Source organism: Henckelia pumila, chromosome 2 (genome assembly GCF_033568475.1).
Source record: "Henckelia pumila isolate YLH828 chromosome 2, ASM3356847v2, whole genome shotgun sequence".
Lineage (NCBI taxonomy): Eukaryota > Viridiplantae > Streptophyta > Magnoliopsida > Lamiales > Gesneriaceae > Henckelia > Henckelia pumila.
Window position 1 is genome coordinate 81,020,869 of NC_133121.1, and position 14,932 is coordinate 81,035,800.

Here is a 14,932-nt window from a genome sequence, read left to right on the forward strand (position 1 = left end):
TATCCCTATTTAAATATAAATCAAATTTTAATTAAAAATATATTATACAAATGCGTGCATCGTACACTAGTTATTAATTATTATCGAGATATAAGTAACTTTACAGCAAAAAAAAAAAAAAAAGAAAGAAAAGAAAAAAGGAGGGGCACCCTCGCGTCCGACCCTTTCCTTTATATTGTCATGCCTGATTCAGATGCAACAAATCTAACATGATTTGGTGCGGATAATAGTTTAAATCTTATGATTACTTTATTAGTTCCTATCAAACTATAACCATATGGAACAAAGAATTAAGCATGTGACATTCAAAAAACAAAATTGACCAGCTTGTCATGTAATAATTTTTTTTAGTGAAAACGAGAGGACAATTATGGTGACAGAAGGGAGTTCTTTCCTCTTCTCACATTTCAAAATTTTATACTGAACCCCCCAAATTTAACAAGGTTTTTGACTTTGGCCCACACTGAGGCATCTCTACGAGGACAATGGAAACCAAGATCATACCAATTGTCGAATCGAACATTGCAACATATAAAAAGCTACATCTAACAGTAACATACATATATTCAGGGAACACGTTACTCCGCCGCCGGCAGGACGACTAATGTCGCCAACACCAAGCAGAGGAAAGAACTCAAAACTATAATTCCAGCTGACAGAAGGAAATGAAAGAAACTAGGTTTTCTTATTAGCACAAGTTAGCAATAATTTAAACAATGAAGGATGACAATAAATATATATGCACAGGATCCGACTAATTTTTGTGCTGTCACAATAACTTAAACTGAATCCTGCCTCACATTTTCTATTTGACAGAAGCGAGAGATGGGATACAAAACAAAGCCAGAATAGCCATTAATCTTCACTTGGGGAGGCTATTCTAACCTTACACCATCTCACAAATTAGAACACAAGTGTACAATAAAACCTATACTTCATTGTACAATGTTGTGCATTTTCTCATGCATATCCAATGGAGGAGTTGTATCTAGAAGACTGGCGCTGACAATGAAAGAACAAATTGTACATATGCAAAACTTTACATGAAGTAGCTGAGGGATTTTTTCCTTCTCGAACCTCCTTCGCCGTAAAGTTCATTCCACTGATGAAGCTCTGTCATGTTTATCGACTCTGACGAAACACTTGCGCAGACCTAGGTGGAATAAATAAATTTAGAACAAGGGACAAGCAGGTGATGGAAAGCAACAGATTTCATGTGATTTTTTCTCACCCTTTCATGAGCAAATCGGAAGTCATCTATATTTAGGGGGCGAATATCAGCACTCCCACTTAAAGCTGGTGGGATCCTCCCTTCAGCAAGAGCAGCGGCTTGCTCCTGATATTAACCATAACAGTTAGATGAGGATAGAAAATCCAAAAAAGAAAAAAACAAAAAACAAAAAACAAAGGTAGTCTCTTCAGATAACCTACTTGATAACATCTCTATGAGAAACAATTTCTCCATTATCGGAAGTTGTAAAGAAAGAAACAAAGCCACCACAATATATCAAGAATAAGATGACTAAAATCCAAAATTGATTCTAAACCTTGATTATCCCCAATCAGATGATATAAAAGGAAACATGCTAAAAAGCTACAGTCCCAACAAGACATGATTTGTGTGGCACACTTGCAACAGTAAAAACCGGAAACAGGAAATAGATGCCACTAAGTTTAATTTTCCGATCTAAATGATATAAATTAAGGAGAAGATACCTTTTTCTCTTTTTCCAAAATCTCTCTAATTGGGCGATGTGCAGCTGTGACACACAAATTCTGAAACAAAACACAGAAGTTAACTTAAGTAGAGCCCTGCACCAACAAATCATTCACAACGTAAGCCTTAAGGCCCAACCTTAAGATCACTTCCAGAATAACCATCTGTCATACTCGCGACTGAATCCAAATCCATGTCTGCAGACAAGTCCTCTTTTGCTAGTATCACTTGTAGGATTTTTGCTCTATTAGCAGCATCTGGTAAGTTGACCATCAATCTATAGACAACACCATAAAATCGTAACCATCAAACATTTTGTGTTCAAGATCAAACTTCTTGAAGATGTTTTTGGTCTTGTTTTTACCTACGTGGCAGCCGCCTTATTACAGCTTCATCTAGGTCGAAAGGCCTGTTTGTTGCAGCAAGTACCAAAACACGCTCTGTGTCTTTCGTTCGCAACCCATCCCAATTCACCATAAACTCATTTTTCATTTTACGCATGGCCTCATGTTCTCCAGGGTTTTCCCTTCGCCCCAGCATGCTATCTACCTACAAAAGAAGAAAAAAGCACAGCAGTCAGGATAAATGGTAATGTGTCTTGTGAGCTCAGATAGGGCTCGGTTTTGACAGAACTTTAAACAACTCAACCACAACATTGGGTTGAACTCAAGTCCCCGAATTCAGCATCCAACTAATCGAGCTCGAGTTATGATACTCTTAACATTTTTGGCATGATATTTTATCTTACCCTGAATTTATCACTCTTGCCAACAATCAATTGACAACTTTATAAAAATACAAGCATTTTAGACACCACATCGTCCAATTCCTATTTCAAGAAGAAGCTGTGGTTCAAGTAACCAGATTTGCAAGTTACTATTGATCAAACTCAAGCAAGAATAGCAATTTTTTGGGTGCCTAAGCTCTAATTGGCTTGACTGCACCCCAAAAGAATGAAGTAGAAGATTGTAAGGAAAAAACACATCATAATGTAGAGTGACATGGGCATACTTCATCAACAAATATAACGCTTGGAGCGATTTTGCTGGCCAGTGAGAAGACAGCCTTGACATATTTCTCACCCTCACCAAACCACTGCAAATACAAAGAACGGTGGTGCAACATGAGAACGTTATGACATCAGCAGAATCTTATAAAAGTGAAGTTGAGCTTTTTATAGAATAACCTTTGATGTTATGCTGGACATTGAAATGTTAATGAAGTTAGCACCAGCTTCAGTGGCCACAGCCTTAGCAAGCATGGTTTTTCCTGTTCCAGGGGGGCCAAATAAAAGTATACCCTTGCAAGGCTGCATAAGAGAATAGATTTGGAGGTTCTTAACACAAAGAGTGCAAGCTAGCCACAATAATAATACTTAAACATCCAACAAATCAGGCACTGCCAGAAAAGACTAAATCTCAGAGTGAATTTGAATGCACCTCAGTAGATTGAAAGACATGTCATCCTAATTAAAATGTGTACAAGATTATGAGCAATTGAGACAAAGTAGTCTAAAGAAATCATTTTTATGAGGTGATAAATGGCAATCTTTCATCCGTATCATAGAAAATTATTCCGAACAAAAAGATATATATATTCTAAATCCCCCCAAAAAAAAAATTCTAAACAAAATGAAAGGGAAAATAGTAAAAAGATCAGCACAGAAAATGATCCCACTAACCACAAAAAGGGGTATCATGTATTTACAACAAGGAGAAGTTAAACAAGATACATAGGAAAGATGATATAATAATTCAAGAAAAATGAAAACAACTCAACAGAAACGGCAACTAAAAATAGTAAATATTGTGGAAATACGCAATAGTTCCTCTGCCCAAAATCTCCTTCTTGCATCAAGGGAATAATCCCATAAAAAGGAATAAAAAATGTCACCTTGGTGAGTTGACCCTTGCAGAAAAGTTCTGGCCTCTGTAAAGGAAGCATCACCAACTCCTTCAACGTGTCTTTCACATTTTCCAGTGCTCCTATATCATCAAATGTCACTCCAATATCACTGGGTGGAATTACATCTGCTAGAAGCCTCTTCTCGAATTCATTTTCAGTCACAACATCCTGGGAAAACCCAAATTGAAGATACAAATCGCAGATTGACAAATCAATCACAAATGATAATGGTGTAAGCAACAAAGTATCACCTTGAGGGACTTCTTTAGATTCTTGGATTCATTCATTATGGATTGTAATATTCCAATGCCATATTGAATGCTGCAACAAGAGTGCCATAATAGTTTATTCTGACTATTGGTTGATATTTTGCAAAATAAAAAGTGGCTTCTTTCTATTACCTCTCTGTAGATAAAACAAGCCTCGCATCTGCTTCAGCTTTAGGGTTCGTCATCAAATGATGGCTCAAAGCCCATCCAACAACCTTTTCCGCACCTTCAAAACATTAAAAAAACTAAATCATCTTCTCATGCTCACAAGTTTTATATCATTTCACATGAAAATCAAAGAGTAAAACAAAGCTAATATTTGATAAAGACGTGCAAAAGAAACACATACTCTCGTTTGTAAGTGATTGGTCTTTGATGCTTAAAGTTTCTAATCCATCACACCCCAGCACATAACGGTTTAGAACCTGTACATAAAAATACAAAGCAAAAGTCAAATGAAATTGCTAGCTCGTATAGTAGAGCTGGTTTCAGTTGGAATGATACGAGGATGATGGTTGAATAATCAAGCCTTATCAGTACGCAAATCCCATTATTATAGGTGAAACATGCACAATGTACTGTCATCACTGACAATAGCCAACATTCACTAAGATATCCTTCTTCGCACTTAAATTACATGAATGAACAAACTCATCCCATCTTTTCATCTTATCTCTAAAGAAACTGCACAGGAATGAAGTTACAAACAACAAAACACAAATGCCAGAGAGTAAGCACAAACCCATTCACAATTTTTTCAACTATTTTTTGGGTGGAAAAAATGCTACTCGTAATTCTGTGGTACAAGAAAATGGCATCCTAGCAAGATTAGAAAGTTCTGAAGTAAATATGGAGAATTAACCAGTTAAATACTACTAAAAATTAAAATTCCACAAAAGATTTTGATTCATATTTGTAATCGCTGGTCATTCTCCATATAAGTGCAGGTGTTAATGTTACTCTGCTGCCTCTTTGTCCATTCAGGTTAGAGATTCAATTTAATGAGGGCAGATTACTATACCCTGTATCATTTCTAGCATAAAGATCGAAAAAGTATGAATGGTGTTACTTAAAGAAAAAACTACATATGTTCAACCAAAGGAGATCTGCATCATGAGTAGCTCAAGTGCCAAGTGTAATCAAAATATTTGCAAGCCTATAACAATCATAGATAAACGAAAAATTGTGTGGCCCACTTTCATGATGAAAAGAAAACTCACAGTTCGTAAATTATACAAATTTGCTTTCACTTTCAGGGTTTCAGAATCTTGATCCAATTGACGCTTCCAACTAACCAGATGAGCTTCATCCTGAGATGTTGATCAGCATCATTATACAATTTAGTTTGCCAAAAACCATTATGAAAAGGAATTCCAGCAACAAACCTGAGGCATGTGAATTGTTACTTTATTAGGAAACAGTTTGGACAAAAGCTTAGTTGCCTTGGTAACATCCTTAGCCCTATCATTCAGCCTTCCAAAACTATCCTGGGATAATCAAATCCACATCATATGAGAGCAGTCAAAAATGTGATGAGTTGAGAATTCTGAGAGCTGGTACACTATCACATAACACGAGAAATAATCTTATTCGGAACAATGTTAGCCATCTAAACACAAGCAACTAGGATATACCAGCTTTATAATGAGAACCAACAAAGAAAAAGTTACGGACAGGTGTACTTGTCATAACAAAGAACTCTTCATTCAAGGTAAGCTCGGATGAAAAGTTAATCTATAGTAATTATTGTAGGATTTTAAATTACACGATTTATTATAGCTTCTTTCGTGGTAGTCTATAGGTTCCGCTTTTAGAGGAGTCGGTCGGTCTAACTTAATAGGCTGCTCAAGGTCCAAGTCAAGGTGCACTTGGCATAAATGCCTCAAACTGCTGTTGTAAAGCTTAAAGCCCATAACAATGGGCACTAATACCAATTTGTCACGCCCTGCATTATCAATCTTGTTATAGGACGATAATGTGCCTTTTCTTGTTGCATCTCCTCCCCTTTTGACATTTTTTTCTTGAGGCTCGTTAGACAGAATTTTTTGGCATGCAAAATTTTATCGATCAGGTTTTGGGAGACAGATATCCCAGGATTTCAAATTTACACAATTTGTAATTCTCTTCGATAGGTAACGAATTCTCTTCGTTGGTGTGTTGGACCGCCTATAATTTCTTAACATGGTATCAGAGCTCAGGCCTTCCGTGTGTGTTGGACCGCCCATAATTGGGCTGCCTGTAGTTAGGTCACCCGTTAATACCTCCACGCTCCAAATGTTCATTCCTGAGCGTGTCGTGTGGGATGTGTGTTGAAATATTGTCCCACATCGGTAGGATAGAGTTCCTGGGAGCCCTTAATATAGACAAGGACAACCCACACCTCTTGAGCTAGCTTTTGAGGTGAGTTAGGTCCAAGTCAATTTCTAACATGGTATCAGAGCCCAGACCCTCCGTGTGTGTTGGACCGCCCATAATTGGGCTGCCTATATTTAGGTCACCCGTTAATATCTCCACGCTCCAGATGTTCATTCCTGGGCGTGTGGGGGTGTGTTGCAATATTGTCCCACATCGGTAGGATAGAGTTCTTGGGAGCCCTTAATATGAACAAGGGCAACCTTCACCTCTTGAGCTAGCTTTTGAGGTGAGTTAAGTCCAAGTCAATTTCTTAACAATATGCACATAAGTGTAATTCAAGAATCGATAGCATCATGTACTGCCCAGCACATAAGAGGTTCGAATTAAAGAAAAAAACTCGAGTTTCTATATGTTCCATCATTCTTAATCTAGCTTGAAGATCTATAAGAATGTTTGTAACAAATAAGGATGATGGATACGTAACTTCATTAAGATAGATGAGTTTCATGGGAAGCACAAAGCCATATAAATGAAAGACAGCTTGAAAATGCTAGAAAGGTTGTTAAATAAGACAGACTAGCAAAGCCCTCACTTTGTGTGGCACAAATACATGCTTCATGGCTAAAGACGAAACATGCAGTATACTCCTAAACAGCACAATAAGACAATGACAATGTAGACAGAAATTTATCAACAGATTCTTACAGGGAAAGTCAAGTCAAGCAATGCAGTCTGGTGGCTGCCGAATTTCGTGAAAAGCAAACCGCCAGGGTGGGACTGCAGAAGAGAAAACTGGATTTACAAACGAATCCCAAAGTATATGCATAGAGTATTTGACTTATACTTAATGTCAATAATCTATTTTATGTCAACCCAAGCAGCATAATTAGAACAATCAGTGAAGCAGAATATGTAAAGAATGTGTGCGGACGAATAGGTGAATATTTTTACCTTTTCCTTAGAATATTCAGTTTGAATGTGTGTGCCAATAACGACGACATTATCGGGAAGTTTCTCAAGCTTGTTCTTAAAAATAGCATATGATTCTGAACTTCCTGCCATCGACTTCTCCGCATCTTTCATAAACAAAATAAAAGGGGAATCCCTGCTCTCTTCAAATACGGTCTAGCAATTGGGAAGAATAAAATTGGGTGATATCAAGTAACCATTTCAATGTAAACCCAGTGATTTTAAAAAGAAAAGCAATCACACCTCAAACATAGTGTTAATGAATAACTTGTCCATATCCTCAATGCCAGATGTATCCAAGCGAAGTTCATTGGCTAGATGGAAAAAATAATATTGTATGTATGAGGAATATGGAAAACTTTGAATTTCATATTGCACAAAGCTAAAAGAAATAAAGTAGAGATCCTATCAAGCTGGGAATCACCATGGCAGAAGAATCCATGTCCATTATCACAAAGACCTCCAAAATCAACCCCATCTGCAACGAGTCTGTCAAATCTTACACCAATTTTTGATAGAGGGTTATCTTCAAAAAGCAAGAGAACCTTTCCTCGCATTCCAGGAGTTGGTCCCCTAAAAGTCGAGCTAAAAAGGTGTCATTTCATAACAACACATATAAATCAGAATGATTCGAACTTTTTGGTGAACAAGGTGCAGAAACTGCAAGCCTAAGTGAAATCTAAGTTAGAGAAGACATATTGCATACAGGACCATAGCATATGAAAAAGCATGCTACATTATATATCCAATATTAAAAGCAAGTCATAATAAGAACTAACGAACATATTCCACTTGTAAGTTTTACCCAAATATATATGGTCTAATTGTACCATCACTTCATAAGTATTGTTCTTGAGGACAGAAACCAACGAAATTTTCAAATCAAACACCCAATGAAAAGCCAATACTACTCCTCATTTAATGTTATGAGAGCTCTGTGATTCACGAGCAGTTACCACCAGAGGAAATCTCATTCTACCAGAAGCCAATATAAGCCAAAGAAAGCAAGGCATGGGATATTGTTATTACCTTGTAGAACTTGGATATACTCCACCAGAAGGTATACCAATGAATTTAACTCTATCGCCTAAATCAATTTGCAACAATCAGAAACAAGGGATCAAAAATAAAAGAAACTGTGACAACAGTCGTTCCAAACTAGACAGCGAGCGTTGAGCAGACAAACAATTAAACCACACTAATTACAATGCTACTTACCTACTTTGATAGTAGAGTTCTTAGCAGCATTCACTGAATTGGGTATGACATCATTTTCCATTTTCAACGAGTCAGAGCCAAGTGGAGCACTCGGTGAATTACCGGTGTCTGCTTCACCAGATGTAAGACCAATGTCCTTACCAATAACTGTAGATCTAGTAACTTGCTTGCTCGTATTGCACACTTTTTCTGCATTGACTCCCTCTTTCAGAGTCTCAGCATCCTTAGAAGAACCCTGAAACAAATGGATAATCCATACATGAGTCTATGACACTTCATCTATTTATTATATTTTATCCTGTTTATTAGATATTTAAAAATATGGTTCAATACTTCAATAATAAAATCCAAAAGACCAATAAACAAATTCACAACCTGAAAAATGACGTTCAATCTACTCCAGATAGCATGCTTTTCACATGCATTCCTTAGAAAACTGTTCAATAAAATCTGTGGGTTTCATTTCTTGTTTGAAATATTAAATAAGGGACAAAGATAACTTGGGAGACACCCTCTCTCAATCAATTACTATGCAAGAAGAAAAATAATAGATGCAGGTATTAAAAAAACTAAAAGTATATAGGTTTTTCTCTTTTTTTACACTTTTTGGGTTAAAAGCATGAGCATAAACAAGTACCAGATGCCAATTTGTCATGAAAACATAATAAATCAAAATAGGAAACACATCTTAACAATAAATTGAATTGGTCAATCTAAACTTACTCCCAAAAATGAATGGCTGTCAAATATAAGCAATTTAGCCCCAAAAAAATGAGCTAACGCCTTTGCCAACATTTCTTGGTAGATATCAGACCCTGAAAAATAAAAGTAAAAATACATTGCATGTTTTAAATTAAATCTCATGAAACAGCATTAAGAAGATTGGCCTACTGGTTAACAAATACTAATGTGAAACCAATTGGAGACCTGCAGGACCAGAAAGCAAAATTCTCGGATTCAGAGTAGGAAGCTCGGATGTATATTTAACTTGATCCTTGTGCTTCAGGTGTATATATGAAGCCGCGACAAGAACATTTTTTGTATTCTCACTGCAAGTTAATTAAATATGTGAGTATCAATAACTCCGTGATACCAACATGTGTTGTTTATGCCTACTATAAATTATATGCAGGAAAACCAGACGATCAATAGAAAGATGATGGGGTGAATATAGGCTGCAGTTTCAAATCCTCAAAATTTTGAACTAAAGCTGCAGAGCACTACCTCAAATAGTATGGGAAATTATCGAATGAAACTTTTAGCTCTCTCCCATGTAGAATCGATAAAATAATGCTTTCTCTAAATGCTGAAGTTCGTGTGCACATGCCAGATGCTGATGTCAGAATCGGATCCCTATCCCAGCCTCTTTCATCCTGTCACACAAAAGTTTAGTCTAATCCCAAGTCATGAAAATGTAATAACATTATCATAGCGAAAGAAAATGCTCGGCCTGGCTACTATTGCTTCTTGCCTCTAAGCCAGGTTCTATACTGCCATCAAACTTGTTGGCAGCCCCAACATCAACAGCTGCTTCACTCCCTAGGTTTGTAGCTGAGTTAACTTCTTGCCCATCAAGCTCATCCTCATTAACAGTGGGGGAGGAAGGCAGTTCACTCACTCTGTAATTTTTACCACTGGCCTGAGATGTAGGCTTAAACCGTGATAAATCTTGCCGCGGGTTAGAAAGGGATGCCAAAATTGAAGCACCAGCCACAGCAGATGCATCTCCTGCTCGTCTTTCAACGGGAATCAGCTTTCCTACATTAGCCTGAACATCTGGTGGGGGGCTCTTGATTATGTGTTCATAAGGTAGCTGCTGGAAAATCTATATGGATCACATTGAGGACTCCACGTGAAATAATATGAATTGGAAAAGAAAATCAAATCAAATAATAATTGTTACAAAATACACTGAGGATACATATGCATGGGTTCCAAGAAAGCCGAAAACCACTTCATCTCCTGAATTAAGATCACAACTAGAATTTTTCTTGATTGTTTTACCATTCACTTGCACACATGCTTTGCTTCCCCGGCTCTCAAGCACCGCGACAGGTTTATCATCACGCTGATCATTTTCCACACAAAGTAAGCAAAAAAATAAAATAGCAGACCAAAAAACCTCAGAATATTCCACACACACATCGCAAGTGAAGAACCACAAGTAGGGCCATCTCTTTAAGCAATGCAGGTATCATCTTCATTTACGGAATCAGATACAAAAAATAATAATAATTTAAGACGAAGATCATTCCACCTTTTAAGTTTTATTTACAAGCATTACCTGGGTGAGCCTTATTGAACACAAGATTGCACTGATGGTTTGATCACGAATCAATAGATTCGCCTGTTTGCTCGAGCCAACTAAGAAATTGGTCGTGTACACGGAAACAGTTGGGTTCTGCAAACAGACACATTGTTGTTATTCGATCATTTCCTTTGTTTTTAAATCCCTGTATTATACATAATTATCAGACAATAAAAATAGTGTCTTCAGCTTTGTCTAAGCTAGAAACTTCAACTAACGTACACCAAGAACTCCAGTCATAAGAGATAAAAAAAAATTAATAATAATAAAGACTGAAAATAGAAAAGAAAGAGATCATCTGAGGGACTAAGTGAAAGGTCTGACCACTTTACCAAATCCAAAAAATGTAGACCAAGAACTCCAGCTCATACCAAGAAATTCAAATAGAAAGCAGATTAGAGAGAGAGAGAGAGAGAGAGAGAGAGAGAGAGAGAGAGAGAAAGTCACCAGCGAGGATTGGGTAAGAAGCCGGCACCAAGGCGTGGTTGTTTCGAAACCTAGATGCTGCTTCCACGAAGTGAACGAGCTCCTCGGCTTATCCGCCACAGCTGCCACAGCCCCTGAATTTCGAAAAATCACAGAAAATTCCACAAATTTCAGCATTCCACACACATGCAACAAAATCCGAAAGTCAAGTTCCCAAAAAACTTAAAACAAATAATCCACCTTCAACAACCACATGAGCGGCTACGGAGACGGACGCAGCTGGAGCGGCGGTAGCCGCAGGGCGTTCGGCCGGATCAGTGGAGCTTATTTCCTTCGGATTCTCCGCAGGCTCTAGCTCTAAAGCCTTCGAATTATCATCATTTACACTATTATTTTTATTATTGCTGCTCTCGCCCTACACCAAAAAATCATCCAAAATCAACTCTAAAACGAATAATCCTAAAAAGAAAAAAACACCAAAATAATTCCGAGCTGAAAAATTGAAAAATCAGACAGAGAAAGGAAGCGAAAAGTACCTTCTGACGCTTGGGAGAAGAAGGCTTGTTGTTATCATCGGAGGCGGAAGATGATCTCTTGTTATTCGACGGCAGAGATCCACTTCGCCGGGTCGACACCATCTCCGCTGGCTGAATTGTTGAATGCGATATGTTTATAGAGAGAGTGTGTGTGGGTGTACGTATATATGTATGTATATATAGACACACACTGAATGTATAGATATAGGTGTGTGTATGTATATATAGATAAATGGGGTCAAACAGTAAAAATTTATTGATGCGGTGAAGAAGACAAATACGGAGAACAGTTTGGTGCAATTGGAAACGAAGAGCCTGCGCTTTTCATTTTATATATATGTGGGTAATTGGGGTGCTTACGTTAGCTGGATTGTCTTTGTGCCACTAAATTACGCTCCAGGAGAAGCTCAACTGCTGTGGGATCTTTGATTTATGTAATTAGATTTAGGACACCGTGCTCGATAAAAACAAATTCAATTTTTTTCAAGTAAAAAACAAATCGAATAAATGAATTTACACAAAAATATTTATTAGATTATTTTATGGATTAATTTCGTGATATTGATATTTTATTCAAAATGAATTAAGAAAAAATATTATTTTTTATGTCATCTTATTGTAAATATGAGCTGAATCGAATATAGAGACTGTAAAACAAGAGACGTACTCGTGAATTTAATATCCTCTTGTTTTTACCAAATATTATCATCGATGATAATTGTATGACTCAAATTTTTTAGCAACTAAACCCGGACGTATTATCCAAGGTTAAATAAATTTAACTAAAATTTACTAAACCAATTTATGTTCTTGATAAAATTTAATAATGCTCGATATTTATTCTTTAACTCGATAATAAATGTAGAAAATTCAATTCAATCAATTCATCTAATAAAAAAAAGTTGGATATTTAGATGATTTGTTTTTTGGTTTAAGTAAATTATATTAATTAATAAAAAATTATTTTTATGAATCCACGTAATTTTTCTGATAGGTAGATTACTAGATTTCCTCTATTATGTTTCCTATGTTGCAATTTTGATTTTGTCCATTTGTTGTGATCGACATTAGAAATATTAATAAGTCATATAAGAAAAAAAATTAAAATTTATCTGTGGTTTTTTTATATATATTGTGTGTAGTAACCCAATTTCATTTTTACAATATTAATTTGACTAAAAATGTTTAGCTCAAGTAAAACATTATTAAGAAATCTTAATTTGATCAAATGGACCTAGAAATCGGATCCAAAATGTCTAAAAATGGTTAATAAACTTATTTGGGCTCGGGTGGTTCGAAAGGTCCGAACCCAAGCCCTGTGGGGATCGGACGGTCCGAAGTGATCGGTGGGAAGTACTTCGGAAGCTACGGACGAATTCGGAACGTCCAAACGTGATCGGATCGTCCGAATAGAGTTAGGCTATGCGCATTATCGACGTGTCAATTTTCTCGGACACGCAGGAGTTCGGAACGTACGAAGGTGGGATTGGAGCGTCCGATCTTTGCATTTCTACAACGTGGACTGCATGCGAGTTCGGAGCGTCCAACTTGGGGTTCGGAGTGTCCGAACTCCATCTATAAATAGGGCATCCGAGATCCATTTTCCTTGCTCATTTACATTCTTTCTGTAGTGACCCGTATCCAAAATTAATAATTAATGAGTAATTAATCGTGTGATCGTGTTTTGATTTATTAATACATGATTAAGGAAGTCTCTGTTGGAATAACGGACTTCAGAAATTGATTCAGAATGATCGGAAATGGCCCGAAAGGTGACCAAGAACGGAAGCAACATTCTGGCAGTGATGTCATTTGTGACGTCAAAAATATTACGTCATTGCTTACGCACTTGATGTGACATCGGAAGCAACGTTCGTCAGGCAGAACGGACGCAACGTTAAGAAACGGACGTTCCGTTCCGTGTCTATAAGTAGAGGGTCCGAGAATTCATTTCTTGCACCTCTTTCCTCTCTTCTCTCTCGATTCCTTAGCCTTTTAACTCAGATCTAGGGAAATCTAGGCATCATATTGGGATTCCGGAAGTGGCATAGCGATCCAGGCGTCGTAGCGGAGCTGTGGCCTAGGTTGGAGGCAATTGTCATCAGCGGGCTGACGACGGACGCAGGTATAGCTATGGTCTCCTTAAATTATATAGGAGTATGAAATAAATTAGTTAAGGTTTTTAGAGCTTAATTAATGATGCATGGGTATTTGCATTGTAGAGCTAATGTAGGCTTGGAACCTAGAGTGGGACTGCTAGGACTGCCTGTAGAAAGGTACGCAAGTACTGATTGAGATAGCCAGCGGGTTTTGCATGCTTATATATTGCATTTGTGTGTCATATTATTATGCGGCATGTGCATATCATATTGTGCATGTACATCTTTTGAGATAAGCTATGGAGGGCCGCTCAGCCCTGTTCGGACGGTTGATGTCGAGCGCCCCGCTACCGACGGGTTAGCCGGCACTGGCATCTGTAAGACACGGTCTACGTCCGATAGGAATGAGCAGTGCACACAGGGTTTGCTCCCCGGGTTGTACCACTCATTTCCTAGGCGCCATTAATGAGCAGTTGTATACAGTTATCCCAGATATGGATACCCTGTCATGTGCATGCATCATATTTGTATGTTTTACCCGTGCTTTCGTATTGAGCTTAGAGCTCACGTCCAGTCTTTTCTGTGTATCTGGACACCCCATTCGACGGGGCAGGTGTAGGTGCAAGATGGAGCACCAGGAGCTTGGAATAGCCAGTGATCAGTGAAGACAACAGGATTAGTTGTAGGTTTTGCCCTTTAGGCTTATTCATTCGATTGAGTTATATAATCGAATTTGTTTAACCGATTGTATTCTGTCGGTCTGCTTTTATTTAAGTCTTCCGCAGCGATTTATTTAATGCATGCTTATTTATGCTCTTAACTCTGATTAGGTAGTGGATCCGGATAGGATCGCTACACTTTCTCTCTCGGTTCTTGGTGGTTCTTAGTGGTTTTTAGCCTTTCCTGGTGTGCGGCGGGGCCTTGGCGAGACGTCCAGCAGTCGTAGCGGAGTTGTGCCCAAGTTTTGGGGCATTCGACAACAACGAGCTAACGACGGATGAAAAATATAACCCTAGATCCTAAAAATAGTTTGGGAGTATCTATTAGCTTAATGCTTTTAGATGTTGTTTAGTGATATAATAATCTTGTGATTATAGGCTTGGATAATAGAGCTGGTGTAGATTGCCTAT

At 37.6% G+C, this 14,932-nt stretch overlaps 1 protein-coding gene across 2 annotated transcripts; it reads right to left on the reverse strand.

The window, feature by feature from the left end:
• Positions 1-666: 666 nt before the first annotated feature.
• On the reverse strand, positions 667-11,985 carry LOC140879966 (uncharacterized). Of its 2 annotated transcripts, none has more exons than XM_073283965.1 (28): positions 11,704-11,985; positions 11,408-11,582; positions 11,189-11,301; positions 10,718-10,834; positions 10,355-10,501; positions 9,905-10,258; positions 9,658-9,806; positions 9,361-9,482; positions 9,157-9,248; positions 8,434-8,668; positions 8,245-8,302; positions 7,640-7,800; positions 7,459-7,529; positions 7,198-7,371; positions 6,952-7,023; positions 5,277-5,378; positions 5,112-5,201; positions 4,241-4,316; positions 4,024-4,117; positions 3,874-3,943; positions 3,611-3,790; positions 2,904-3,026; positions 2,729-2,812; positions 2,082-2,266; positions 1,856-1,994; positions 1,717-1,776; positions 1,232-1,336; positions 667-1,153 (listed from the first exon to the last, which is right to left on the reverse strand). In XM_073283965.1, the coding sequence occupies exons 1-28, from the start codon at positions 11,803-11,805 to the stop codon at positions 1,040-1,042; spliced, it is 3,564 nt and encodes a 1,187-aa protein (XP_073140066.1). In that variant the 5' UTR covers positions 11,806-11,985; the 3' UTR covers positions 667-1,039. The 2 variants fall into 2 exon arrangements, with proteins under 2 accessions (XP_073140066.1, XP_073140067.1); XM_073283966.1 differs by having other exon boundaries at positions 7,640-7,788; positions 11,704-11,984.
• Between the last annotated feature and the right edge of the window lie 2,947 nt (positions 11,986-14,932).

Bases quoted from the DNA above. Each gene is read 5' to 3' on its own strand.
- LOC140879966 (XM_073283965.1), bottom strand. From the start codon at position 11,805: ATGGTGTCGACCCGGCGAAGTGGATCTCTGCCGTCGAATAACAAGAGA. The intron at 10,835-11,188 runs GTGACTTTCTCT...GTCTGTTTGCAG, and splicing joins TTCTTACCCAATCCTCGCTG to AACCCAACTGTTTCCGTGTA. The intron at 2,267-2,728 runs GTATGCCCATGT...CTTCTTTTGTAG, and splicing joins GCGTTATATTTGTTGATGAA to GTAGATAGCATGCTGGGGCG.